The sequence below is a fragment of the Suillus subaureus genome (genome assembly GCF_016647635.1).
Source record: "Suillus subaureus strain MN1 chromosome Unknown BJ212scaffold_3, whole genome shotgun sequence".
Taxonomy (NCBI): Eukaryota; Fungi; Basidiomycota; class Agaricomycetes; order Boletales; family Suillaceae; genus Suillus; species Suillus subaureus.
In genome coordinates this window covers 1,521,572-1,547,726 of record NW_024538559.1, presented here as the reverse complement: position 1 = coordinate 1,547,726, position 26,155 = coordinate 1,521,572, and the positions used below count along the sequence as shown (strand labels likewise).

At 42.7% G+C, this 26,155-nt stretch overlaps 5 protein-coding genes across 5 annotated transcripts; 4 read left to right on the top strand and 1 right to left on the bottom strand.

The window, feature by feature from the left end:
* Positions 1-7,495: 7,495 nt before the first annotated feature.
* On the top strand, positions 7,496-7,864 carry BJ212DRAFT_1223694 (uncharacterized protein; the record flags this gene model as incomplete). The annotated part of the gene is made up of 1 exon (XM_041329426.1): positions 7,496-7,864. A coding segment is annotated over one exon (369 nt), but the record flags the coding sequence as incomplete, so codon positions are not given.
* Positions 7,865-13,608: 5,744 nt separating this feature from the next.
* BJ212DRAFT_1295876 (uncharacterized protein) lies at positions 13,609-15,074 on the bottom strand (the record flags this gene model as incomplete). Its single annotated transcript, XM_041332369.1, has 7 exons — positions 13,609-13,790; positions 14,024-14,161; positions 14,336-14,397; positions 14,438-14,613; positions 14,638-14,748; positions 14,801-14,899; positions 14,946-15,074. 7 exons carry the CDS (start codon positions 15,072-15,074, stop codon positions 13,609-13,611), a joined length of 897 nt encoding a protein of 298 aa, XP_041198511.1.
* Positions 15,075-19,223: 4,149 nt separating this feature from the next.
* Positions 19,224-19,427, top strand: BJ212DRAFT_1261052 (uncharacterized protein; the record flags this gene model as incomplete). Its single annotated transcript, XM_041330157.1, has 1 exon — positions 19,224-19,427. A coding segment is annotated over one exon (204 nt), but the record flags the coding sequence as incomplete, so codon positions are not given.
* A 21-nt stretch (positions 19,428-19,448) lies between these two features.
* Positions 19,449-19,872, top strand: BJ212DRAFT_1261375 (uncharacterized protein; the record flags this gene model as incomplete). Its single annotated transcript, XM_041330176.1, has 2 exons — positions 19,449-19,677; positions 19,727-19,872. Coding segments are annotated over 2 exons (375 nt in total), but the record flags the coding sequence as incomplete, so codon positions are not given.
* A 4,102-nt stretch (positions 19,873-23,974) lies between these two features.
* Positions 23,975-24,139, top strand: BJ212DRAFT_1203088 (uncharacterized protein; the record flags this gene model as incomplete). Its single annotated transcript, XM_041329105.1, has 1 exon — positions 23,975-24,139. A coding segment is annotated over one exon (165 nt), but the record flags the coding sequence as incomplete, so codon positions are not given.
* Between the last annotated feature and the right edge of the window lie 2,016 nt (positions 24,140-26,155).

The following is a 26,155-nucleotide window of genomic DNA, read 5'->3' as shown; positions in this document are numbered from 1 at the left end:
TCACAGGTCACATAGATTTTGTTGTAAAGGCTCTGTAGCACCACACAAGTATTGATTCTATGTAAAAATGAGTGTAATGTAGTCATAAACATGTATATAACAAGATGGTGTACTAATAATTATGTTTTATTGAGAAATTGTGTAGTGTGCAGCACTGTACAGCACTGTACATGGGGAGACCTTGCTGTGACACTGTGATTGCTGTGCAGTGCTGCACATAGGGTTAGGGTTTTGCTGATGAAGCTAGATTGTGGCATGCAGTAAATTCAATAAAAAAACATATAGAGTGCCTCAATAAGACTAAAAGTTGGTATACATCCTATTTGCAATCCATCTATGCTTTCCATGCCCACAATCTACCTTTGAAATGCTGTCAACTTCACCATCAATGTCACCCACTCCAACATCATAGACTTTGGATTGTGTTGCAGGGGTGGGACTGCCATTGGTGACATCTAACACACAACTGGGATAGGTCTGTAACTCTTCTGAAGCTAGATAGTCAGTTAATATGTCCAGAGGCACATCACTGGCATCAAGACCACTGAGTTGAGGTTGTGGTCAAGTGTAGTGATGAAATTGGTATCAAGCAGCTGTGTGACAGATAAGGTCTGCAATGGGATGGTTGACTGAATTGATGTTGGAACAGTTAACAATTGTTTGATTTCACATCTGACAGATGATGGAAGGTGGTTCTGCTCAAAAATGCGACCACATTCAAGCCAATCCAAGGTGACAAATGCATCAGTTTCAGACTTACAGTTCCAGCATTTAAGACCACTCCCAGCATTATTTGACAGCTTACAGGTGAAGCCATGAGTAGCAATAGTGAAGTACCAACAGACTTGGACACCTGTCATCGATGATGGCGATGCAATAGTATGTACACTTCATTACACCTGACTGAAGCTATTTTGGTCTAGTCATGGATGGATGTGGTTGAAGTTGGTGTCATATCTCTACAGTATCACTCAAGAGATGTCAGCATCATCTGTGCTGCTACCACTAGCAGTAGGCTGTCATATCCCACAATCTGGACTCACATTCCATAATATTCCTATGCCTTCCAAGCTTACATCTGGACCCCATATCCGACTCATTGCCAGATCCCCTTCCACTGTGTGCTCCACACCTCAGTAGGATTGACTCCATCCTGGATTTACCCCTAAGCTCTGGACCTCTGGATCCTCACTACTAGCCTGATCCATACCACCCTATCCTGTCCACCATATGTGCACTCCATCCAGCAAGACATCCGAACCCCACCTTGTCTCAGATTCAGGACTATATCCACCTCACCTTCTGGATCCTCAGATCTCCGGACCTCTGGATATCAGCCATAATTATCTCCAGACATATTCCTGCCCTCTGTCTGATATCCTGTGCCTATCCCCATTTAGACATCTCTGCCTTTCTGGCTTTCAGTTACCTCTCATTCTGTCTTGCTGATTGATCCTTGTACAAGTCTTCATCTCTGAGTTCATTTAGTTATGTTCTGTCTTACTTACTAATGTGTTTCCACATGCTTGTACATAGCCCTGTTCCTTTGCTTGCTGATCCCCTCAGGTATTGTCCAGTATATAATCCCTGTAGATACTTCTGTAGTTCCTCAGTTTGAATATCATCTTAGACATTGCTCTACTTGTCCAATCCTCTCTTGGACTTTGGTCCACCTAAGTCTGTCCTATCCATCAGGCCTAGGGATTGATTCCCTAGGCCAGAGCTTTGCCTGTCTGGCACTTACCCTCTTTCCAGACTTAGGTCCAATCCTTGTTCTCTCTGACTCTACCTTAGGGTAGTTTACCTCTGTTTGTTTCTACATCAGACTCTGTCTGATGTAGCCCCTATTCCTTCCAGACCTCTGGGTATCCTGTCCTTTGGATGTCCTGTCCTTCGTACCTCTGGATGTCCTGCCCTTCGTACCTCCTATCCTTCCATCCTGTTTCCTGTAGAAGTATTACCTTGCAGTGGGAACTCTCCTGAGCACTTCCTGCATTCCTCTGGAACTCTCCTGTGCTCCTCCGGACGTTTCCCATGCTCCTTCAGAAGTCCTCTAGCACTCCACCAGAGTAGTCAGCCTCTGGAAGTCCTCCAGACTTCATTGGACCATCATTAGACCTCATATGAAATAAAGGGCACATACTTGGGTAAGGGGCACAGCACATGAGCTGAGGCCAAGCCCCTCTAAGTCAGTCTCTCTCTCCCTTGAGCAACATGGTTCTTAACATAGGCTCAGTGTCATCTATGCTACTGTCTGGCTGCTTTGTGAAAGAATATAGGCTGAAACCTGGCCACTCGCAATAATAATTACAACTATGCTGCTTTTCAAACTTGCTAACAGCAACCTCAATGTTGGCATCTCCAAAGATATCCTTGCCTTGGCTCATGGTACTGAGGGTACAGAATACTAGTCAGCACAAGTAGTGTTTCATATATTAATGGCCTTACAGTGGCTCAAAAAACTGTCCACATGTTTTGACATTTTTCACTATCTATGATATTGTGTGAGAATGAACAAATGCCTCAAGGACATGGTTATACCACATTGTAGTATGGCTTCAGGGCTTTCATTTGAGTCCTACACCGTGGGAATCTGTGGAGATATGGTGGAGATACAAGGCTTACAAAATCATGACTCATGCAGACAGTTTTTTGAGCACATATTAAAACTATATAAATCATCATTTATGACACCATAACAATCATGCCACCATTAAATAAATTATAAAGTGGTGTCATTGTGTCATTTTAAAACCATATCTAACTATACAAACCAAAAATTTCCATATGTCATGGTTATATTCACCATGAAAGCCACCCCCCCTGCTCAAAGGAATAATATCCTCTCTCTTTCCTATTCTGGCCTCTCTGCTTGTCAAATTTCCTCTAGAACTGGAGTATCCAAGTCCACTGTGGCCAAGTTCATCAAAGAAAGTCACACAGACAAGGAAAACTTCTGTGAAGGATGTCCATCCAAGCTCACCTCTACTGATAGGAGGGCTATTATTCAACATATCACTACAGGAAAGGCTGATAATGCTGTCCAGGTCACCTATTACATCAATTCCACCATCACATTCCCTGTCTCTTCACACACTGTGAGAAACATTCTCAAGACAGCTCATCTCAGGTCAGTAACAAGGAAGAAAAGGCTCTCCTCTCTATCACACATATGCAGAGAGGACTAGCACCCTTCTTGTTTCACATATATACCTTGCCATCTGACCCAATCCTATTTATTGTGGTCTTATATGATCATATAGCATGCTTCCAGTCCATGTAATCCAATTCTGATGGGCTAAGGCAAAGGTTAGTCATCTCTGCATATGTGTGATAGAGAAGAGAGCCTTTTCTTCCTTGTTACTGACCTGAGATGAGCTGTCTTGAGAATGTTTCTCACAGTGTGTGAAGAGACAGGGAATGTGATGGTGGAATTGATGTAATAGGTGACCTGGACAGCATTATCAGCCTTTCCTGTAGTGATATGTTGAATAATAGCCCTCCTATCAGTAGAGGTGAGCTTGGATGGACATCCTTCACAGAAGTTTTCCTTGTCTGTGTGACTTTCTTTGATGAACTTGGCCACAGTGGACTTGGATACTCCAGTTCTAGAGGAAATTTGACAAGCAGAGAGGCCAGAATAGGAAAGAGAGAGGATATTATTCCTTTGAGCAGGGGGGGTGGCTTTCATGGTGAATATAACCATGACATATGGAAATTTTTGGTTTGTATAGTTAGATATGGTTTTAAAATGACACAATGACACCACTTTATAATTTATTTAATGGTGGCATGATTGTTATGGTGTCATAAATGATGATTTATATAGTTTTAATATGTGCTCAAAAAACTGTCTGCATGAGTCATGATTTTGTAAGCCTTGTATCTCCACCATATCTCCACAGATTCCCACGGTGTAGGACTCAAATGAAAGCCCTGAAGCCATACTACAATGTGGTATAACCATGTCCTTGAGGCATTTGTTCATTCTCACACAATATCATAGATAGTGAAAAATGTCAAAACATGTGGACAGTTTTTTGAGCCACTGTACATCAGGAAAAAACAAAATTTGTGGTAGTCCTGGTGACAGCTATGTAGCAGTAACTCAGACTATATAGAACTACAACAGGCTACAGCAAGCTACAGTGGGCTACAGTGGGCTACAGTGGGCCACAGTAGATGCTTGGAGTCACAATAGTCAGTCAATAGTCTACATAGTGCTATGTAGCCCTGTAGTGACCATAGCAAATATTAATTACTGTAGTAGTAATTCCAAGTAATCATGGCAGAAATACAACATATTCACTGTAGTGATATATAGGAAACCAGGTTACTCTATAGTTCTATGTAGCTGAAATCAGAGAAATGGAATAGTAGTGTTGTAGTGATAATTGAATGGACTTGTCAGACTTAGTAGAATTTTTGCATTTCATTGTGTGACATTGATACAGTGGCTCAAAAAAGTGTCCCAATGTTTGTGGATTTTCATGTAATTGCTTGATTGTGAGTCAGTGTGTGGGAATATGATTAAGCTATAGGGAGATGTCAGAAAGCTCTAAGAAGATAAGCTTCTCATATCTTCATCCTATAGAGGGAGGAGACCAGCCTTTGCTCTCAAGCACCAGTATTGGACTTTGAGGACTGGAATAGGACTAACTGGTCAAACAGGACAAAATTCAATAGGATGGGGTCAGATAACTGGGAATATGTATTGAAAAATGCAGAAGAACTACTAGGACAAAGAGAAGTCAAGGAAACACTCAAGTTTGGAGGAGAAAACTTTGTGATATGGGACTGTATGAGATGGAATAGAGTAGGAATTTTATGAGGTGGAGAGGAGAATAAATGCAGAGTAGTGCATCTCAGTTTTGGAGAAGTGTCTTCATAGAAGCATGCAGGAATCAGAAACTAATGAAGAAGGCTCTATCTTCTAATAAGATAATAATCTTAAGCATACTGCCAGTTGGCTACCAAATGGTTTGAAAACTATAATATTGCTATTATATCATGGCCAGCACAATCCTCAGACCTCAACCCTATTGAACAGCCCTGGAAATTGCTCAGGAGATTACTTGGAGTGTGTCATGATCCTCCATAGGGGCTATTTCAGCCATTGGGAGGAGCTGCAGCACAGTAGGAGAAGATTGGTAATGAGTAATGACAGGAATTGATAGATAGTGTGTTTATAAGAGTGGGAGAAGTGATTAGAGCATCAGGAGGAAAGACCAAGTACTGTAATTATAGAGATTGTATTGGTCAAATTCAAAGTCAAAAAAGTGTCCTAATGAGTCACCAGATTGAAATGTCCATATATTCACATGATAATATCAGATTTTCATGCTATAGTGGACAAGGATAACACAAAGAAACAGAGCTTTCTGACATCTCCCTATAGCTTAGTCATATTCCCACACCCTGACTCACAATCAAGCAATTACATGAAAATCCACAAACATTGGGACACTTTTTTGAGCCACTGTATATATTGCAATTATTGTTGAAATATGAGCCCCTTCAGTGACAAACTCCATATTATATGGGTCATGCGACCTACATAATATCCTGTATAAGATGGGCCAGTAGACTATGGACTGATGTTATGTATATCCTCAATGTTGACAGGTGGGCCCATCTATGCTGATGTTATAAATATCCTTGATGATGGTGGATGGGCTGGGGGAAGTATTATTACTGATGGAGATGGGTGAGCCCATCTGGGCAATATGTAGAGTAGGATAGACATATATTATAGACAGTTGGGCTGAAGAGAGATGTATGGCAGATATTATTATATAGACAGGTGGGCTGATGGGGCAGTGAAATATTTATTATATATGTAGGTGAGCTGAGGTGGGGGTATACTAGATAGATGAGTGGGCTGATGGGGCAGTGAAATATTTATTATATATACAGGTGGGCCAACCTGGGGTATTTTACATAGATGGGTGGGCCAACATAGGGGGATGTCATATAGATGGGTGGGCCCAGATACATATCATTTAGATGTATGGGCTGAGGTATTGGTATACTATATGGACATATGAGCAATGCTGTTGCACTAGTTTTGATCCAAGTCATCAATGACATTCAGACTCAGATTCTGTCAGCATTGATCAAAGTCAACATAGCTAAGTGCCCTGTTGACTCAGAATCCAGCAATACCTCAGAAGATGGTCCATAGATGTAAGGGCCAAGGTATTTGTATACTATATGGACATATGGACATACATATAGGCTGAGGTAGTGATATATATTACATCAGCAAAACCCTGATTTGGGTACAGTGCCACAGCCACACAGTGTGTCACAGGTCACATAGATTTTGTTGTAAAGGCTCTGTAGCACCACACAAGTATTGATTCTATGTAAAAATGAGTGTAATGTAGTCATAAACATGTATATAACAAGATGGTGTGCTAGTAATTGTATTTCATTGAGAAATTGTGTAGTGTGCAGCACTGTACAGCACTGTACATGGGGGGACCTCACTGTGACACTGTGATTGCTGTGCAGCATTGTGCAGTGCTGCACATAGGGTTAGGGTTTTGCTAATGTATATTGACAGGTGGGCCAAGGTAGTTGTTATCACATATAAACATAACTGGGCTTAGATAGTTGGATAAGAAACAAATCAGTTTGCTGATGTAGGCACCAGAGAATTGAAGACATGGAGTACATACCCCTATATGAATGCATATACCTATCATCAACCATGGAAACCTGAAACCTGAAAGCCTGAATACATCATGTCTGACATTTACCAAGTACTGAAACCCAAAACTCAACACCCAAAATCCAAAACTCAAAACTCAAACATCAAAACAAACTTTGAACCCTGAACATCGAAACCCAAAACTCAAAAGTCATAAAAATGTATGAGTTTTGAGTTTTGAGTCTTGAATCACTGAATCCCAAAACCCAAGCATTGAAACCCAAAACTTGAAACTCAAAAGGTGTAAAAATGTATGAGTTTTGAGTTTCAAGTTTTGAAGTTTTGGGTTTCAGTACTCAGGACTCAAAACTTGGTGATTTGATAAATGGACTGGCAGAGGTAACAATCATTGGAAAACTTGTATATACATGGCTTTCTAAGCAGGCTGAGGCATGAGGCTGGTGTAGAATTGAGTCTACATGCAAAATTAAGCAAGGTGGCACAGAACTCTTGTTCCTTCCCACATCAGCCTACAAATCTTCTTGTCCCAAGTACTAGGCACTAGTCTCAGTTCTTTTGCATTCTTCAAAGTAAAGTCTACAAATGTTTAATGGAGATCCTAACATTGCTATATGACCAGATTTCACTCTAATTGAGCACCATGAAGCCTGACAGCAGCTAGTAAATGAAGGACTCACAGATGAACAAGCAGTCTGTTTGTTAACAGTGCTATGGACTGTGAGGAACAATGTGGACAAAATGCATTGGGCCAAATGACAAGAGCATATAGATAATGTTCGAAGGCAGGAAGAGGAAGAAGAGGAACAACGTTAGCAGACCCTCAAAGATGAAGAGGAGGCAGCATGCTGTGAGGAGCACAAGAAGAACAAGACTAAATACATACCCCTCATCAGAGCCAAGGTTCCTTCTGACCCCACCATAATCCCTGCGCAGTATGCAACAAGGAGGTTGAAAGCTGGAGAGTATTGCAAGCTCCACTACTTCACCAATAGAGGACTGAATGATGCCAAAATCTCAGCACTAATCACTGAGCCAGATGTGCTAGTAATGATGCTATCTAATGATGGAGTCCACTCCTGGGTACTAGCAGCAGCAGTCAAAGATCCCAGAGCAGCCCTGGTAGTCAAGGATAAACAACTCACATGGGAGGAGTTCAATGAGGCAGCACCAAGAATGATCATGTCAATGAGAGTCCATGACTGGCCCAATGACAGGGTCCAGATGCATATCCAATTCTGGACTGTACTCCAAGAACATTGCTGGTGTCATGCCCCAGACATGCTCAAGCAAAGAGCACTTCTGCTATACCAGTCACAGCAAAGGCGCAGATGGCACCTCACAGTGGGAACAGTGCATGGCTGAAGCCTGGAAGAGATCAATCAATATTTACTTCTAGAAGCTAGGGAAGACTTATTTAATGAGCAGCATGACCAGGTGTTCACAGCCATCAAGGTCAGTGCTTTGTCCTCCTACTTTGCTTCGAGCTCTGCTCAACTCCCCTTCATTTTATCATTTTCATTTTGTTCATTTCACTCAGTGTAATCATTCACTGGGTACATTCCTTTTGTTAGCCATCACGCACTAGCAAAAAACCTTTTGCTGTAATCACACACAACCCCCCCTGCATCAATCATGATGCACCCATCCTTCCATTTGGGCCAAACATGCACCTGTCCAGTCATGCCAATCGCATGCACCATGTCATATCAAATGACACCTAGGCCATGCCATCATCACCTGGACCACCCCATTACCATTACTCATAATGGTTCACCCTCATGGAATATCACCAATTCATACTGGGTGCCACTATGAACCTCAACCGACAACAGGCTGCCACAGCTGCCACTCCCAACAACCAGGAGTATCCCCATGTGCAACAGCAGCCAGGAACAGCCCCAAAGCACCTGTTCCCAGCAGCAGAAGCAGCAACCGGAAGCAACAAAAAGGTACACACTACTCAGGCACCTATCAATGCCAGGCCACTTCTATGCTGTGCAGTTTGCCTTGGGAGGAACCTGCACAGGACAATTGAGTGCTCACTCACCCACATGTGGGATGGGAACCATGAAGCGTTCTCAGAGCATATTACCAAAGCCTTGTGGACCAAAGATAGGAGACAGATATGCACCACTTGGCAGTGGGATGAAGGATGCACAATGCCAAAACACAATGCCAAGCATGTGTGTTCAGGGTGCAGGGCTACTACTCATGGAGCCCAAAAATGTCCTTGAGCACAGAAAGCTGCACCCTCAGACACTGTATAGAGCAGAAGCTTGGGACTATGAACTACAGCTCACAGGACTTATCAATTGTTTTAGTAAAATACCAGAAGGTTTCTGTTCAGGCTTCAGAATAGATTTCCCACCTATCTTCACTGTACAGATCCCCCCAAATAAAGATTCAGTTTACAAGTATCAGAACGAGTTCAATCTTATCATCCAGAAAGAACTTGAAACAGGGAGATGTGTGGGACCATTCACAGCTAACTCTCTAGAACAACTGATTGGTCCTTTCTAATCCTCCCCACTTTCAATCATCCTGAAGCCGGAGAGACCCAGAAAATTCAGAATCATCCAGAATTTCTCCTTCCTGCATTCAATCACAACCACTTTCCCAAGCCCATCCATCAACTTGTACATCAACACCAACAACTTCCCAATAACTTGGGGAAAATTCTCAGTAATATATCAAATAGTTGCCACACTCCCCCCAGGGTCAGAGGCAGCCACAAGAGACGTTGCAAATGCCTACAGGACAGTACCCCTGCACCCATCGCAATGGCAAGGTGGGGTAGTACAAATTGCGGAAGACTCATTCTGTATGGACACATGTACAGCATTCAGGGCTACCCCTTCAGCAGGTGTTTATGGTCACATTGCAGATGCTGGGGCAGAGATCTTCAGATACTATGGGATCGGCCCCCTTGACAAGTGGGTAGACAACCATATCTTTTTCAAAATCCTTAGAGAGTACCTCAAGGAGTACAACCAAATGTGTGCCACATGGTCAGAAGCCTTTGCCAGAGAAGGAATACACCAGTCAGGAAGTCACTTATGGTACAGAGAGATATGTCCAAGCACTGGACAGCTTGAGGAAAGCAGCAAGAACTGTGCTAATCCACTGAAAGACTTATCAGAATGCTCTCCCAGATCAGAACATGACAAATGTTTCAACTGCAGCCTCCAAGACATTGATGAGGTGTCAGAGGATATGGGCATCCTATGGAAGCTTATAAAAGATCAGCCATTTCAATCAGTGATGATCTATACAGGTTTTCTTTGGGACATTAAGCTTAGAACAGCCTCACTAAGTTCAGATAAGACTGACAAGTACCTCCTAATGATTCATGAATGGAGGAAGAGAAAAGTACACATCCTACTTGATGTACAAAAGCTATATGGCAAGCTATTGCACACCTGCGCCACAGTACCTCAAGGATGGGCATATTTAATGGGACTTGAAAGCATGCTGGCATCGTGTGAGAGCAAGCCATTTCTTCCACACAGACCTGACAAAGGTATAGCCAAGGATTTGATATGGTGGTCAGCACTATTACAATCTGGTGGAGTGACAAGAAACATATACCCATCATCCCTGCTCATGTTACAGTACCCCACTCTTTTTCCCATCATCACTGTGGATGCCTTATGGCTGTACTTCTAATGCTTCCTTTTCACTGTGCTGTTTCCTCATGGTCTCCTTTATCTCTGACTCACACTTTGTTTTCCTGTCATATGCCATTCTGGACTCTCAACTCTAAATCTGCTTCTCTGGATATCCAGATCCAAGATCCGGATCTCAAATGATCTGATCTATCTTTATCTTTCTTCCAGAATCCAAACCCTATATCAGCACCCAACCCCATTTAGACTTCCCCTGTCTCCGGACTCTGGTTAACCATGTTTCCCTTCTGATTATTGATCCATTACATACATTTCATTTCCAGTGTTCATTATTTGTGATCTGTCCTACTTACTAATAGACTTTGCATATGCTTTGTACATAGCCCTTATGTTTGCTGATTGATCCCTATATGATACCTACAGTATATAAACCTCCTGTAACTCTTGGAAATACTCCAGTTCAAATATCATCTTAGTTCCTGCTCATTCCTGTGTCCTCCAGACTTGAGATAAAGTCTCTTGTCATATTCCAAAGTCTTAGGATTGCATCCTAGACTACATTTCCAACTCTACCTTAAGGTAGTCTATCCTCTGTTAGTTTCTAGTCTGGACTTCATCCGGATTAGTCTTATCCACTTGTCTAAGTAACATCTGGATGTCCATCGGATTTATCTCATGTTTCAGATCCAGATGTCCATTGTCCGCCTAGTCAAATCCTGGAAACTCCAGACGACTGTTCTAGCCCCTGGAAATTAAGGGCACATACTTGGGAAAGGGGCACAGCATACAAGCTAAGGTCAAGCCCTTGTGATCCAACCCCCTTGTGCATGTGACCTTAACATTTCCCATGAACCTTCCTTTCTTAGTAGTCATTACCCTTTGCCCAGCTTGGTCTGTGCATGATTCTCTTATGCATATAAACCTTAGTTACTGCTTGTATTTTCTCTAACTTGAATCTACTTGGTTCTCTTTCATACTTGAACTCTAGCTCCTTGGGAAGGAGGCTAGCCACTGTCCCATTTGAACTCTAGATCCTGCAGGAGTCTAGATGATCGTTCCTGAGGGAGGCATTAACTCAATAAGGCTTAGTCCTTGATTGACCTTGATCCTTGATTCCTTTATTGGAACAACGCTCTATCTGAGTTCATAACAGCTCAGAGACCCTCATGCATTTTTAGATGCTAGTTCAGGCATTGGGATTGGAATCATCATTGGAGAGTTCTGGAGGGCTTGGAGACTCATACCAGGTTGGAAGACACAGAATGGGAAATGAGACATTGGATGGGCCAAAGCAGTCAGATTCAAATTCCTTATATACACTCCTGCCATTCTCCCTGGCACTAGTAGCAGCATCCTCATCCATAGAGACAACATGGGAATCGTGGAAGGATGGTGGAAATGGCATCACCACAACACAGCTGTCAACAGTGTGTTTTGAAGAATCAACCAGTTCTTACATGACTTACCCAACCATCTCAAAATCACTACAGCCTATGTGGCCAGTGCATCCAACCCAGCTAATGAACCATCCAGAGGTATCTACAGACCAATCAGCTTACTTCTTCCCAGAATCCCTATTCCAGAGGAACTTAGCACATTTGTTATTGATGCCACTGAACCTCTCTCCCCTGCAGAAATCTGCCATCTGCACAATGGGAACTACTCCACTCCAGCAACTAAGTTCATCAATAGAGCCCTTATTAGACAGCAAGCTGCAGAAAGAGCACTTGCCTCAAGAATTGAAGAAGACTACTTCATCAACAGCACACTCAGGAACAAATGATACCAAACATTGCTCTCATTTTGGAGCAATGCTGCCAGCCCCAAGCACTGCAGTGCCTATACCCCATGCCTATTAACAGAACCTTACCCCTTTTCCATGCACCCTTCACTCACACTGTCTAGCACGAGACTGATTAAGACTATGGGTCCCAGCAGGGAATAGCACCAGACTGACAGAGCTGTCAGCAGAATCAGCCACTTGCCAAATTTCAGACTCACAGCTCAATTGGATACTAGAAGTAATGGGGTCATCATGGGTACAATCAACCAAAGAGCTATATGGAGCAGGACTTCTTGTATTCCATGTGTACTGTGACTTGCAGAATATAATAGAAGAGAAGCGGTGCCCAATAGACCAGACACTGCTTCTTGAGTTCTTCTTGAGCTGTGCTGGATCATACTCAGGATCAGTGCTATTGAACTATGCAGCAGGGCTGAAAGCTTGGCACCTGCTACATAGCAGGGACTGGCAGATTCCCCACACTGAACTCAAAGCCATACTTGATGGAGCAGCAAACCTTGCCCCCCAAGCCTCAAAGAAACCAAAGAGAGTTTCTTTCACACCTGTTTTCATCACAGAGATACATTCACATTTGGACCTTAACTCACTGCTCAATGCCACAGTTTTCGCATGCCTCACCATGACATTCAACTCCATTGCCAGACTGGGAGAGTTCACCATCAGTGCTATCAAAGATTTCAGCCCAAGAAAGCACATCATGAGAGGAAGAGTATTAGAATCAGAAGACTGCAACAGCCTTCCAGTCATGAAGTTTCACTTACTGAGTACCAAGGTCTCTCCAATCAAAGGAGAAGATACCTACTGGACAGCACAAGATAGGCTGTCAGATCCAAAGATGGCCTTGCAGAACCATTTCCACATCAGCTTAGCAGACAATGAAGCACACCTTTTCATGTGGAAACATGTGAAAGGCATCTGTCCCCTATTGAAAAAGGAATTCACCAAAAGAATCACTAGCACAGCACAAGCAGCAGGCTTACCAAACCTCAAAGGTCATAGCTTGCAGATTGGTGGCACCTTAGAGTACTTGCTCAGAGGAGTCCCTTTCGATGTTGTTAAGTCTATGGGAAGATGGTCAGGAGATGCATTTATGTTGTACCTGAGAGACCATGCACTCATCCTAGTGCCATACATCCAATCAAAGCCCTACCTCAAACCATTCATACACCACATGATGCTGATAGTGTGCTAAACAGTAAGAGTGAGTACACCTCCTAAAACCTGGGCATCAAGCTTTGCTGTATGTGTAACTGCACTCCTAACATATGGGAACACAGCTCACCTTGACACACAGGTTCAGACCCTTGTTTCAGGCCAGAAAAGCCCTATGGGCCTTTTGCCCAAATATCCAATAAGTCTCTGAACTCTGGTTCAATTCAAATGAACAAACTCTCCTGTAGTATCGAGTTTGATTGTAATCAGGCATTATCCTACCTAATCAAACTCACTATTCCTACAAGTAACACTTAGCCACTAATGCACATAGATCTATCACTATGCAATTATATAACCATGCCAACCTCCTCAGAAGACACTTCAACCTTCACCTCAACATCCACCTCAACATCCATGTCATTGGAAGAATTGTATTCTGGGATAAGGTTGCTTGGATCACCCAGGTCCACAATTTCACTAGATGTATCTGGAACCTCTGGATGAACAACCTGGTTGTAAACAGGAGGCCCTCAATGGCAGAGGTATCCTCAAATTTCAGGGGTATGGGCATCATCCCTGCCATTGAGAGATCAATGAGAGGAGGAAGTGTAGATTTAGATGGTGACATGGACATGGGGATGGATTGATCAAGTAACAAGGATGTTGCATTAGTAGGAGGTTTGGGAATTGGGAATGAGGGGTGTTGGTTGACAATTTTGTGCCTAAGGCCTTCATGGAGGCATTGCAGGGTATCAATCTTACTATCCTGCTCTGCCATATGAGCCTTGTGAATAGCAATGTGAGCTGTACCATCCTGGATTGCAATTGCCATGGCATGGAGATCCAGCATGGGTAGGTCAAGTGCTGCAGCAGGGACTGCCAAACTCAAAGACAGAAGTGCTACAAGGGAAAATTAAGGTCAGACAGTGATGAAAAAAAACTTGGGTAACTTATGAGCTGGTACAGGTGCAGGTGCCTTGACAGCAGTGATGATCTTGCTGTGACCACATATCTGGGTCTTGGGAGTTGTCACAGCAGTGACACCCAGAGTTCCAGACTTGCCACAAGACTAACTGTGAGTTTGGGCCTTGGATTGGGAGATGGGGGGAGCTTTGGAAGGAGCCTTGGAGGGTGTCCTGGACCTTGTGTTCCAGGTGGTAGAGGAAGCATGAACACATTTTGGCAGGGTACCCAGAGTTGTGGGAATGCACTTGATCTTCTTTGTTGTGTAGCAGACGGATGACATATACATATTCCTGGTCCTCTTGTCCAACCAAGTTATGCAGGGCCAGTTTAGCTTGGTACAAACCTAGCATGGGTTGTTCTGTGGGTTGTGTTAGTGTATGGACACACTTCAGATAAATCAAAGTACTCACCAGTTCAGGAATGAGAATACCACCTACATCGATGACTGGGGGTGCCTGTACTGGGGTTCCAGGAGTTGGCTGGGAGGGCTCAATGACTACTGGGTGACTGCCGGCAATCACCTGCTACATTGTAAGTATACAGCTGAGTCCTGGATGCATAAATGTTACTTACTGTAGCAGGGCCAAAGGGTTTTTTGGTTGGAACCCGGGGTGATTGAGGTGAATTGGAGAGCCAGGGAAGGACAACATCTGGCACTCCAGCCAAAAATGGCTACAAGAAAATGTGAGACAAGTAAAAGACAAACCAGATGACATACCTGAATAGTTGTGTCTTCATCATCTTCCAACTCCACAAGGGGCTTGGACTTCACAACATGAGATGACTTTGCATGCTTGCAAGTCTTCATCACAGACTTTGGCAGTTGGGAGGAGAGTGCTGAAATCATGGGAGACTTCCTCTTCTGACTCCCTTCTGCCTCAGGCTCTGGGTCAGCATCAATAGCCTTACCTTTCCCCTTGTCCCAGTACTTGGTGGTAGTGTTGGTAGAAGGACCAGCAACATTGCCAGTGAGGATTGGTGGGGAGGGAAGGTTGACTGGAATTGGACCTGTGGAGGGAGGAGCAGCAACTGGGAGATCAAAGGTATGGTCATCTACAGTGGCTCAAAAAACTGTCCGCATGTTTTGACATTTTTCACTATCTATGATATTGTGTGAGAATGAACAAATGCCTCAAGGACATGCTTATACCACATTGTGGTATGGCTTCAGGGCTTCCATTTGAGCCCTACACCGTGGGAATTGGTAGAGATATGGTGGAGACATAAGGCTTACAAAATCATGACTCATGCAGACAGTTTTTTGAGCACATATTAAAACTATATAAATCATCATTTATGACACCATAACAATCATGCTACCATTAAATGAATTATAAAGTGGTGTCATTATGTCATTTTAAAACCATATCTAACTATACAAACCAAAAATTTCCATATGTCATGGTTATATTCACCATGAAAGCCACCCCCCCTGCTCAAAGGAATAATATCCTCTCTCTTTCCTACTCTGGCCTCTCTGCTTGTCAAATTTCCTCTAGAACTGGAGTATCCAAGTCCACTGTGGCCAAGTTCATCAAAGAAAGTCACACAGACAAGGAAAACTTCTGTGAAGGATGTCCATCCAAGCTCACCTCTACTGATAGGAGGGCTATTATTCAACATATCACTACAGGAAAGGCTGATAATGCTGTCCAGGTCACCTATTACATCAATTCCACCATCACATTCCCTGTCTCTTCACACACTGTGAGAAACATTCTCAAGACAGCTCATCTCAGGTCAGTAACAAGGAAGAAAAGGCTCTCCTTTCTATCACACATAAACAGAGATGACTAACCTTTGCCTTAGCCCATCAGAATTAGATTACATGGAATGGAAGCATGTTATATGATCATATAAGACCACAATAAATAGGATTGGGTCAGATGGCAAGGTATATATGTGAAACAAGAAGGGTACTAGTCCTTTCTGCATATGTGTGATAGAGAGGAGAGCCTTTTATACTCCAGTTCTAGAGGAAATTTGACAAGCAGAGAGGCCAGAGTAGGAAAGAGAGAGGATATTATCCCTTTGAGCAGGGGGGGTGGCTTTCATGGTGAATATAACCATGACATATAGAAATTTTTGGTTTATATAGTTAGATATGGTTTTAAAATGACACAATGACACCACTTTATAATTTATTTAATGGTGGCATGATTGTTATGGTGTCATAAATGATGATTTATATAGTTTTAATATGTGCTCAAAAAACTGTCTGCATGAGTCATGATTTTGTAAGCCTTATGTCTCCACCATATCTCTACCAATTCCCACGGTGTAGGGCTCAAATGGAAGCCCTGAAGCCATACCACAATGTGGTATAAGCATGTCCTTGAGGCATTTGTTCATTCTCACACAATATCATAGATAGTGAAAAATATCAAAACATGTGGACAGTTTTTTGAGCCACTGTAAAACCTCCCAGGCAAGGAGATTGGGGTGCCAGACATGCTTCAACAGGTGGGGATTGTCATACCCAATGCTGTGCCAGTTAGGCCAGACCTAGGAAGTTATGCCCCAGATGTGCAATAACTCCTTGGAGCATGAAAGCATGATGCCAGCAGGGGTCCAGACCCATAGTCCTTGACTACATGAGCCTGCCTGGATGTTAGAGAGAAAAAAAGAAAAAAAAGAATGCTATATATCACAAGTAAACTAACCTGTGATGTTAGAGCAAAGTGGCTGGGACCTGGGGGAATCTGCTGGTGCCACTGATAATGGCCATGATCTGGGCAGTGGATGCCTTGAGACTGGTCAAAGAGGTGTCAACTGGAGTGGACATGATGATTGAGCTGAGAGACTTAAAGATCTTGAAATTGAGTTGAAATCTGTTATCACAAGGATGAAGTTTCAAAAGAAACAAGACATTTGATGGATAATCTATAAAATTGTTGATTGTTTGTCTTTTTTTGGTCATGGTTTAACTTTCAGCAATTGCCAGTTGTGTTGAACTTTGAAGTTTTTTCAATTATCAGTTAACAAGTCAATAAGTTCCCTATACAACATAAGCCCACAGCCAGCTGTTTGATTTAATGACCCTGACTTTGTATGATGGTGCTCTATGGCATGACTGCCCTGTTAATCCTAGAACAGATCCCTGTGTCCATGCATTCAACAAATTCTCGGGTATTGTGTCAATAGACTCACAATAGTGTGATGTAAGAAATGCCCTCACTATGGCCTTCTTCTCCTCAAGTTTTGTTTTGGTGATGTCTGGAAGTAACAGCATCCCATCCCTGTTGGTTTCCAGTTTGAAAGCAGGCTTTCTGATTCTTTTTTGACCTTCCTTCATCTATTGTCCTCCATCCTGTACCCCAGCACCTATCATCATGATGATCAACAAATTCCTTTTAGTAGCCAGAGTTCAAACACTCACTGAACTGTTCCTGTGTGTACTCCTGCCAAACTGACTCAATGTCCTTCCAGTCCTTTGTCTTCATGAAGCTGTCCCCATCTCCTAATGCCTCATTATCATTGTGCCTGCATGAAATATATTGAGATTGAAGATCTGTAATGATTGACAAAATTCACTTACATCCTGAACAGCACCTCTCCCTGTTCATTCTTCCAAGCCAACATCACAAACACTCTCATCCTGCATTGCCTTCACATCTCCTTCAAAAAGTGCTCCATATATGCAGGTCCCTTCTTACAAGTGACTTGTGCTTGTATCTCAGGAGGAGGAAAGTTATTGGACCATCCTTCAGCTGTTTCCTTTGCCTTCTCCAACTTGTTGTTGGACAATTCAGCCATGACTCTCTTCACAGCCACCTGATAATGCTTGAACATACCAGGACCTCCTGGCTTTGCCCTGGACTTGTCCTTGATCCTCTTTAGCACCTCTTCCTGGTTCTGCTAGTAGATCACCATCCTAGGTGTCTATTTCCTCCCATACTTTATCATGTCCTTCCTTTTCTTCTTTTTCTTGTTGTTAAACAACCAAGTCTTGTACATCTGAGCATTGATGGAAGAATAAGATATTAAAATTTAAGTTTTTCAACACAGCAAGGATGAATCACCTGTTTCCTCTTCTTCCATTGTGCTTGGTTGACCTTAGGAGCAAATAACCTGGTAGCCCTAGCTATGGCAGTGAAAACTGCCTGCTTCTCTTTCCTTTTTGCTGAAGTCTACTTAGGAAGATGGTTCTTCAAATCTGAAATTTTGTTTTCCATGAGCTTCTGTGTCTGTGGTTGATATGCCCTATGTCTTCCAGAAGTCAACTGAGTGGAATGACCCAATCTTGCCATGGTGAATGAGATTGCAGAATGGGCTGAGGATAAGCAAGGTGGAAGTAATAATGGTTCCAAGTTGAACTTTGAGCAAAGCCTAACAGTTGATTAATTGACCCATATTGGATGCAATGCCATTAATGGAAATGAATTTGTAATGATGCATCAAGACTGCATAATATCATATTGGAACAACAATTCATTCAACCTTCCTGAGCTAATGCTTTGCTTGCAACATCAGAAAATAAGATGAGGATAGGTAGATACACCCCACTGCAAAAATCCCACAGGGTAGAAGCAAGGGGCAGCAAAGGTAGGAAAACTTGGGTTAAGGTCCCACTTGTAAGCACAAAATGACATGCCTACAGGTCCATGCCTCACTTTCCCCCAGAATCACTAACACTTCAGCCTGTTGAGGTACCACCTCCTTAGGAAGACTTTCCTGACAATACTTATGAGCATGACCAAGGCTTATTTGAGCCTTTGCAACTCCCAAAAACCATGGCAAGTTCATGTAAAATGTTGGATTGTCATTCAAATGATAGCTAAGCATAAAAAATGCAGAGTCAGAATGACTACCTCAGGTAATGGCTGCCAAGGCAGGAATCATACATATCTACATCACCTCCAGACAAATGAACATGGACTATGCCCTTTGTGAGGCTGCCTAGCACAACATGGAAGGCATCACCAGGGCTGTCACCTTCTATGATATCAACTGTCAATACAACAAGCACTTTTGGGTTTGGGTGGATTAAAGCTGATTTCTCAAAATGGTTCTGGAATTGACCATCATTCCCAGAATTGGGTTGTGGCATGTCCATGGACATCAGGACAGCTGCTATGTCCAATATGTATTAAATTTTATTAAAGGCATTGGTTGGATCAATGGAGAGATCATGGAGACCCTATTGTCACATCTCAACCTGATTTCCCCTGCTGCTCAGGGAATGTCATTCCTGCATTGAAAGGAATGTCTTGATTATCAGATAAACAATTCCAATTTCTGCAAGATGATCCACATGAAAAGGACCCTTTGTCATAAATACAAGCAGGCAAAGAATGGCATCACCAAAAGTGAAAAGGCTTTCAACAGGCTTGATGAAGCAGCACCTGCAGATTCAAAGACAGAATGGTTAGCCAGTGAGAGGATCACTCAGTCCAACAGAATAAATGATCCTGCAGCAATGGATATATATGAGATTAATATCAAGAAGGGTAAGTTGACTTTGGCTCCATCAAAGTCAGAATTAATTTTTGCACTCAGCACTGAGCAAAAAGGAGATTGAGCTTAGACTGCTAGAGGAGGGTAATGTCTGTAATGCAGCACCTGCTTGCAGATCTGTGGTAACATGGATATCAATGGGGTTGGCATTTGAAGAGGCTCAAATTCCATTGCTCATTGAGGTCTGAAGAATTGGAAGAAGAACTACTGAGACACAGAGGTTAGACATCATCTGTCATATACCATTCTGGACTCTCAACTCTAAATCCGCTTCTCTGGATATCTGGATCTGAGATCCAGATCTTCAATAATCTGATCTATCTTTATCTTCCTTCCAGAATCCAAACCCTATATCAGCACCCAACCCCATTTAGACTTCCCCTATCTCTGGACTCCAGTGAACTATGTTTCCCTTCTGATTATTGATCCATTACATACATTTCATTTCCAGTGTTCATTATTTGTGATCTGTCCTACTTACTAATAGACTTTGCATATGCTTTGTACATAGCCTTTGTGTTTGCTGACTGATTCCTATATGATACCTACAGTATATAAACCTCCTGTAACTCTTGGAAATACTTCAGTTCAAATATCATCTTAGTTCCTGCTCATTCCTGTTCCTCCAGACTTGAGCCAAGTCTCTTGCCATATTCCAAGTCTTAGGATTGTATCCTAGACTACATTCCCAGCTCTACCTTAGGGTAGTCTATCCTCTGTTAGTTTCTAGTCCAGACTTTGTCCAGATTAGTCTTATCCACCTGTCCAAGTAACATCTGGACATCTATTGGATTTATCTCATGTTTCAGATCTGGATGTCTGTTGTCTGCCATAGTCAAATCCTGGAAACTTTGGATGACTGTTCTAGCCCCTGGAAATTAAGGGCACATACTCAGGAAAGGGGCACAGCATAAGAGCTGAGGCCAAGCCCTTGCAATCTGACCCCCTTGAGCACACAACCTTAACAACTTGGTGAAGAGTTTTGAGTCTCAATGTTTGAGTTTTGGGTGTTGGTACTCAGGTTTTGGTACTTGGTGATTTGAGACTTGAAACTCAAAACTCATAAAAATGTATGAATTTCAAGTTTTGATGTTTGATGTTCTAGTTTCAGATGTCAGGTTTTGGTACTTGGTAATTTGAGACTCAAAACTCATAAAAATGTATAAGTTTTGAGTTTTGAGTTTCAAAGTCTGTTTTGATGTTCAAGTTTCAGGTTTCAGGTGTTGGGTTTTGGTACTCAGTAAATGGCAGACATGGTGTATTCAGGCTTTCAGGTTTCAGGTTTCTGTGGTCAATGGTAGGTACAGTGGCTCAAAAAAGTGTCTCAATGTTTGTGACTTTTTGTGTAATTGCTGTATTATGAGCTAGGGTGTGAGAATATGACTAAGCCATAGGGAGGTGTGGGAAAGCTTTGCTTCTAAGCTTTATGTTTGATTCCTCCAGTGTGAGAAAATTATGTCATCAAGTGAAGATATGTTTAATTTAATTTGGTGACTCATTGAGACACTTTTTTGACTTTCAGTTTGACCAATACAATCTCTATAATTCTGGTACTTGGTGTTTCCTCCTGTTGCTCTAATTACTTCTGCCACTCTTCTATGCATACTATCTATCAATTTGAGGCATTCCTCATCAACAATCTTGCCCCACTCTGCTGCAACTCTCTCCACAGCTGAAATAACCCCAATTGAGGATCTTGATAGACTGCAAGTGATATCTTGAGTAATTACCAGGGCTGTTTAATAGGGTTGAGGTCTGAGGACTAGACTTGCCATGATAGAACACTGATACCATAGTTTTCAAACCATTTGATGGTCAACTTGAAGTATGCTTAGGGTCATTATCTTGTTAGAAGGTAATGTTTTCTTCATTAATTCTTGATTCTTGCATGCTTCTGAGCAGATCCTTTTCCAAAACTGAAATGTGCTGCTTTGTATTCATCCTCCCCCCCACCTCACAGAGAATTCCTACTCCATTCCACTTCATACAACACCATACCATTAAGTTTCCTACTCCATACTTTAGTGTTTTCTTGACCTTTCTTTCTTCTAGTAATTTTTCTGCATTTCATTATATATATTCCTAGCCATCTGGCCCCATCCTATTGATTTTTGTCTCATCTGACCAGATAGCCCTATTCCAGCCCTCAACAGTCCAATATTGAGGCTTTAAAGCAAAGGCTAATCTCCTTCTTATATAGGCTAAAGACAGGAAAGGCATTTCTGCCTTAAGAGTACCCCTGACTATTTGAGTGGAGAGAGCAGTGTAGATGATGTAATTAATGAATTTGGTGGCTTGAGTAGCATTGGCAGCCTGCCTAGTTGGAATATTATGAACAAGAGATTTTTTGTTATATGATGTAAGCTTGAAAGGACAATTTGATTTGATATTTTTCTTATCTGGAATGACTTTTTTATGATCCTAATGATAGCAACCCTGCTCAGACCAGTTTTAGTAGCAATCTGCCTGGTATACAGATTAGAAAAGCTGATGATAATAACAATAGGGGCTATTTCAGCTGTGGAGAGAGTTGCAGCAGAGTGGGGCAAGATTGTTGATGAGGAATGCCTCAAATTGATAGATAGTATGCATAGAAGAGTGGCAGAAGTAATTAGAGCAACAGGAGGAAACACCAAGTACCAGAATTATAGAGATTGTATTGGTCAAACTGAAAGTCAAAAAAGTGTCTCAATGAGTCACCAAATTAAATTAAACATATCTTCACTTGATGACATAATTTTCTCACACTGGAGGAATCAAACATAAAGCTTAGAAGCAAAGCTTTCCCACACCTCCCTATGGCTTAGTCATATTCTCACACCCTAGCTCATAATACAGCAATTACACAAAAAGTCACAAACATTGAGACACTTTTTTGAGCCACTGTAGTGGTTGGGCTATCCTGTGTCATAATATATAGAGTGCTGGGCTGGCCCGACAACTATTTGAATGTGATGTGCTATCCCAGGGAGTATATAGGGCTGCCCTACTAAATTAATTAGGTAATGTATATAGGGGAGCTGGGCTATCTCACAACACAATATAGTGCTAGGCTGCCCCACTAAATTGTTGTGGCACCCCAGGTGATGTGTGTAGGAGATTTGGGATATTCCATATCACAAGATATATAGTGTTAGGTTGCCCCAATAAATATTTGAATATGAGGCTAACCCAGATAGTGTATGAAGGGTAGTCAAGCTAGCCCAATGTCACAGGTATGGGTACTGATGTTCTTAATGCTCTCTCACTCATTGCTCTCAACACTTGCTCATTTCTCTCAACTCTTACTCAGTTGTTACTCTTGACACTCACTTGTTCATCACTCTTGCTCACTTGTACCTGTGGACCCATACCCACCACATGAGTATGGTGTGGCATGGGTACAGGTACATCCTGGAATACCCACAGGTTACCCATGCTATTGCCTAGTAGTAGAATGTGCTTTTGTAGAGATGGATCCCTGACACCCTGGCTAATACTTGGATAACCCTTGAAAATTGCTGCTTGGGATACCCCAGATGGGTCATGGGACATGTTATGATACGCCCTGCCCTGCTGTACTTTTTCTCTCTTTCTCTTGTCATTGTCATATATTGTCTCTATCTGACTCATCTTACATTTACTGTATTACATCATGTGCTGCTTATGTGTACATTTCCTTTCTGGTCTCTCTGACTTTGTCACTACATCCATATTAGGCATATGGTCATATTTCTACTTACTTGCACCTGCCCTAAACCTCTCCTAGCTTTTCACTATAAATATGTGACTCCCAACTGTGTAATTCTTTACTTTAATCTTACTAGGTTTTACCTGGAACATCCTTTGCTTAGGACTCCCAATCCTAAGTCATCTGAACTGTACTTTAAGTCAGAGGCACTCCCTCTGTCTTAGCTTACACTGAACATTTGGCTTATTGCCTTATGTAGATTCTCAGCAGAGGTCCTGACTCTTATTAAGTTGTCCATTGTTAGAACTATCCTAGTTCATAACAGGACAGACTAAATACATTGGCCCAGTTGACCCAAGTTTCTCAGGGAAAGTATTAGAATGGCCCAGGTTACAACCTGTATTGCATGGGAATACCATCTAAGATCATACCCCTTAGGTGGGATTTTAAGACAGAATATATGTACCTAAGAGGTACCTTTTCCACTCTCCATATCTATTGACAACCAGGCAGCCATATTATCTGGTGGGAGCTTTCAGTCAAACCCAGGATTGTACATTGCAATCAAATTCCAGAGGATGATGTGGAAACTTCAATGTGACAACCCCGACCATGATACCACCTTGCACTGGGTCCCAGGACACGAAGGTGTCCATGGGAATGAGGAAGCAGACAAGGCTGCTAAGGTGGCAGCAGAAGGCAGACACAATAATAGCTCCAATGCATCCCTCCCATGCTATCTTCATAAAGGCATGCTCCCACTAAGTATTTCTGCTCTCAAGTAAGCACACAGCAAACAGACACACAAGATGGTCCCAAATGTGGCTCACCTCCCCAAGATTTCAATGCCTCCACCACATTGACCCCCATATCCTCCAGCACTCATTCATCAAGCTCACCTCCTCCTACTCCAAACGCCTGACAGGACTCATTCTGGGCTTCCACACCAACCACACCCCCCTCAACCAACATCTCTTTTGTCTAGCTAAGGCGGAATCCCCACATTGTCCACATTGTCCAGGAGTCAGTGAATCCGTACATCATTTCCTCTTCAAATGCCAGCAATACCAAAGAGAACGTCACATACTGGCATGTGCTCTAGGTCAAAAATCCACCTCCCTCCCATATCTGTTAGCTGAAGAGGATGCCATCCCTCATCTCACTCGCTATGCGAATGCCACTTGGTGCCTGAAATCCATGTTAGGTGAAGTACTCATGCCAAAACCAAACCCTGCCTGACCCCCCTGTAGACCCAATCATGCAGAGAATGCTGTGCCTCCACAAACCAACCTCCTCACTCCCCCCCCTCACCACCTACCTTACACACAACATAATACACTACCTATTACTCCTGCAAACCTCTTATACTCTCTATAAAAATCAAACCTATTCTCACTTGTCAACATGAAATCACTGGTTCAACCCTAGGGCCTCAGCCAACCAGAGAAAGTGACCCCATCAGCAGCACCCGCATATGACAACTTTATGTGGAAAGCTGGAGACCCACTGTGATGATCATGTTCAGGCTGGCCTGCTAGGACCCCATTCTGTAATCCCCATCCAGTCTGCACATCTCCTGCCCATCTCTGACACTTTCCTGCCATCTCCACATCTCTGACACATCGGACCCACTCAGAGATCCCGCACACTCATCCTACCATGTCCAGTCCAGTCCTGCTTAACCCCACTGGTGTGTAGTCAGTTATTTCCCATTACTGATTGAGTAGACAGCATTATTACATGGATTCCCACTGGCCACAGTACCTCATGGCCTTTTACCTACATATCATTGGACCTGTGTTTTTGCTACTGCTTTCACCTATGGACTCTGGATTTTCACATAGCTAGTTATTGTCATATCTGCATATCTGGATCTCAGATCCAACCCTTATCTCATCTCAGATCCACATCTTATCTCCGATCCTATCCACACCTTATCTCCCTCCAACATCTCATCATCCAATCTGTTCCACTCGTCCAGTCCAGTCCACAACTCATCCAAATCCACAACCAGCACTCATCTCCTTTCAGTAACCCCCTAACTCCGGTATTTCAGTTATCTGTATATCCATCCTGCTCCCTTATCTGCTACCTATGTTTCATTTCCATTTCATGATTTGTGATCCATTTGTACTTACCAATAGACTATCCACATGCTTCATACATAGCCTTGGACTCTGCTGATTGATCATTCCATTAGATACCTATAGTATATAACCTCCTGTAACTTTCTGTAGTACCTCAGTTCGAATATCATCTTAGTTCTGCTCATTCCTGTCCTCTGGACTTGAGTACCTCTACTCTTGTCACCCTCCAAGACTTAGGATTGATTCCTATAGTCTATCCATATCCACCTCTGTCCCCAACAGTCCATTACCATTAGTTTCTAGTCTGGACTTGTCCAGATTAGCCCTATGATACTTATCCCTCATCTGGAAGTCATCCAGATCTGTTACACTACTCATCTGACCTTCTGGATGTGTTAGCCTTGCCTTCCTGAAATAAGGGGCAATACTCGGGTCAGGGGCACAGTGCACAAGCTGAGGCCAAAGCCCTTCGGATCCAGTTATCCTTTGAGTATGACCTTAACAGTATATTCAAACTCACACCTTACTGAGTATACTTACACTTCCTATGGCACCAACCAAAACTGCAAACACTCTCCAAGCAGCCGGATTAGTATCTGCCTGCTGTGATTCCACTCCTATCGTCAACACCTTCAATAGCTTCTCACAGCATCGTGTTAGCCAGCATGCTACTGCCGGAAGCATCTCGGAGCTTCTGAGTCGTCAACATCCAGA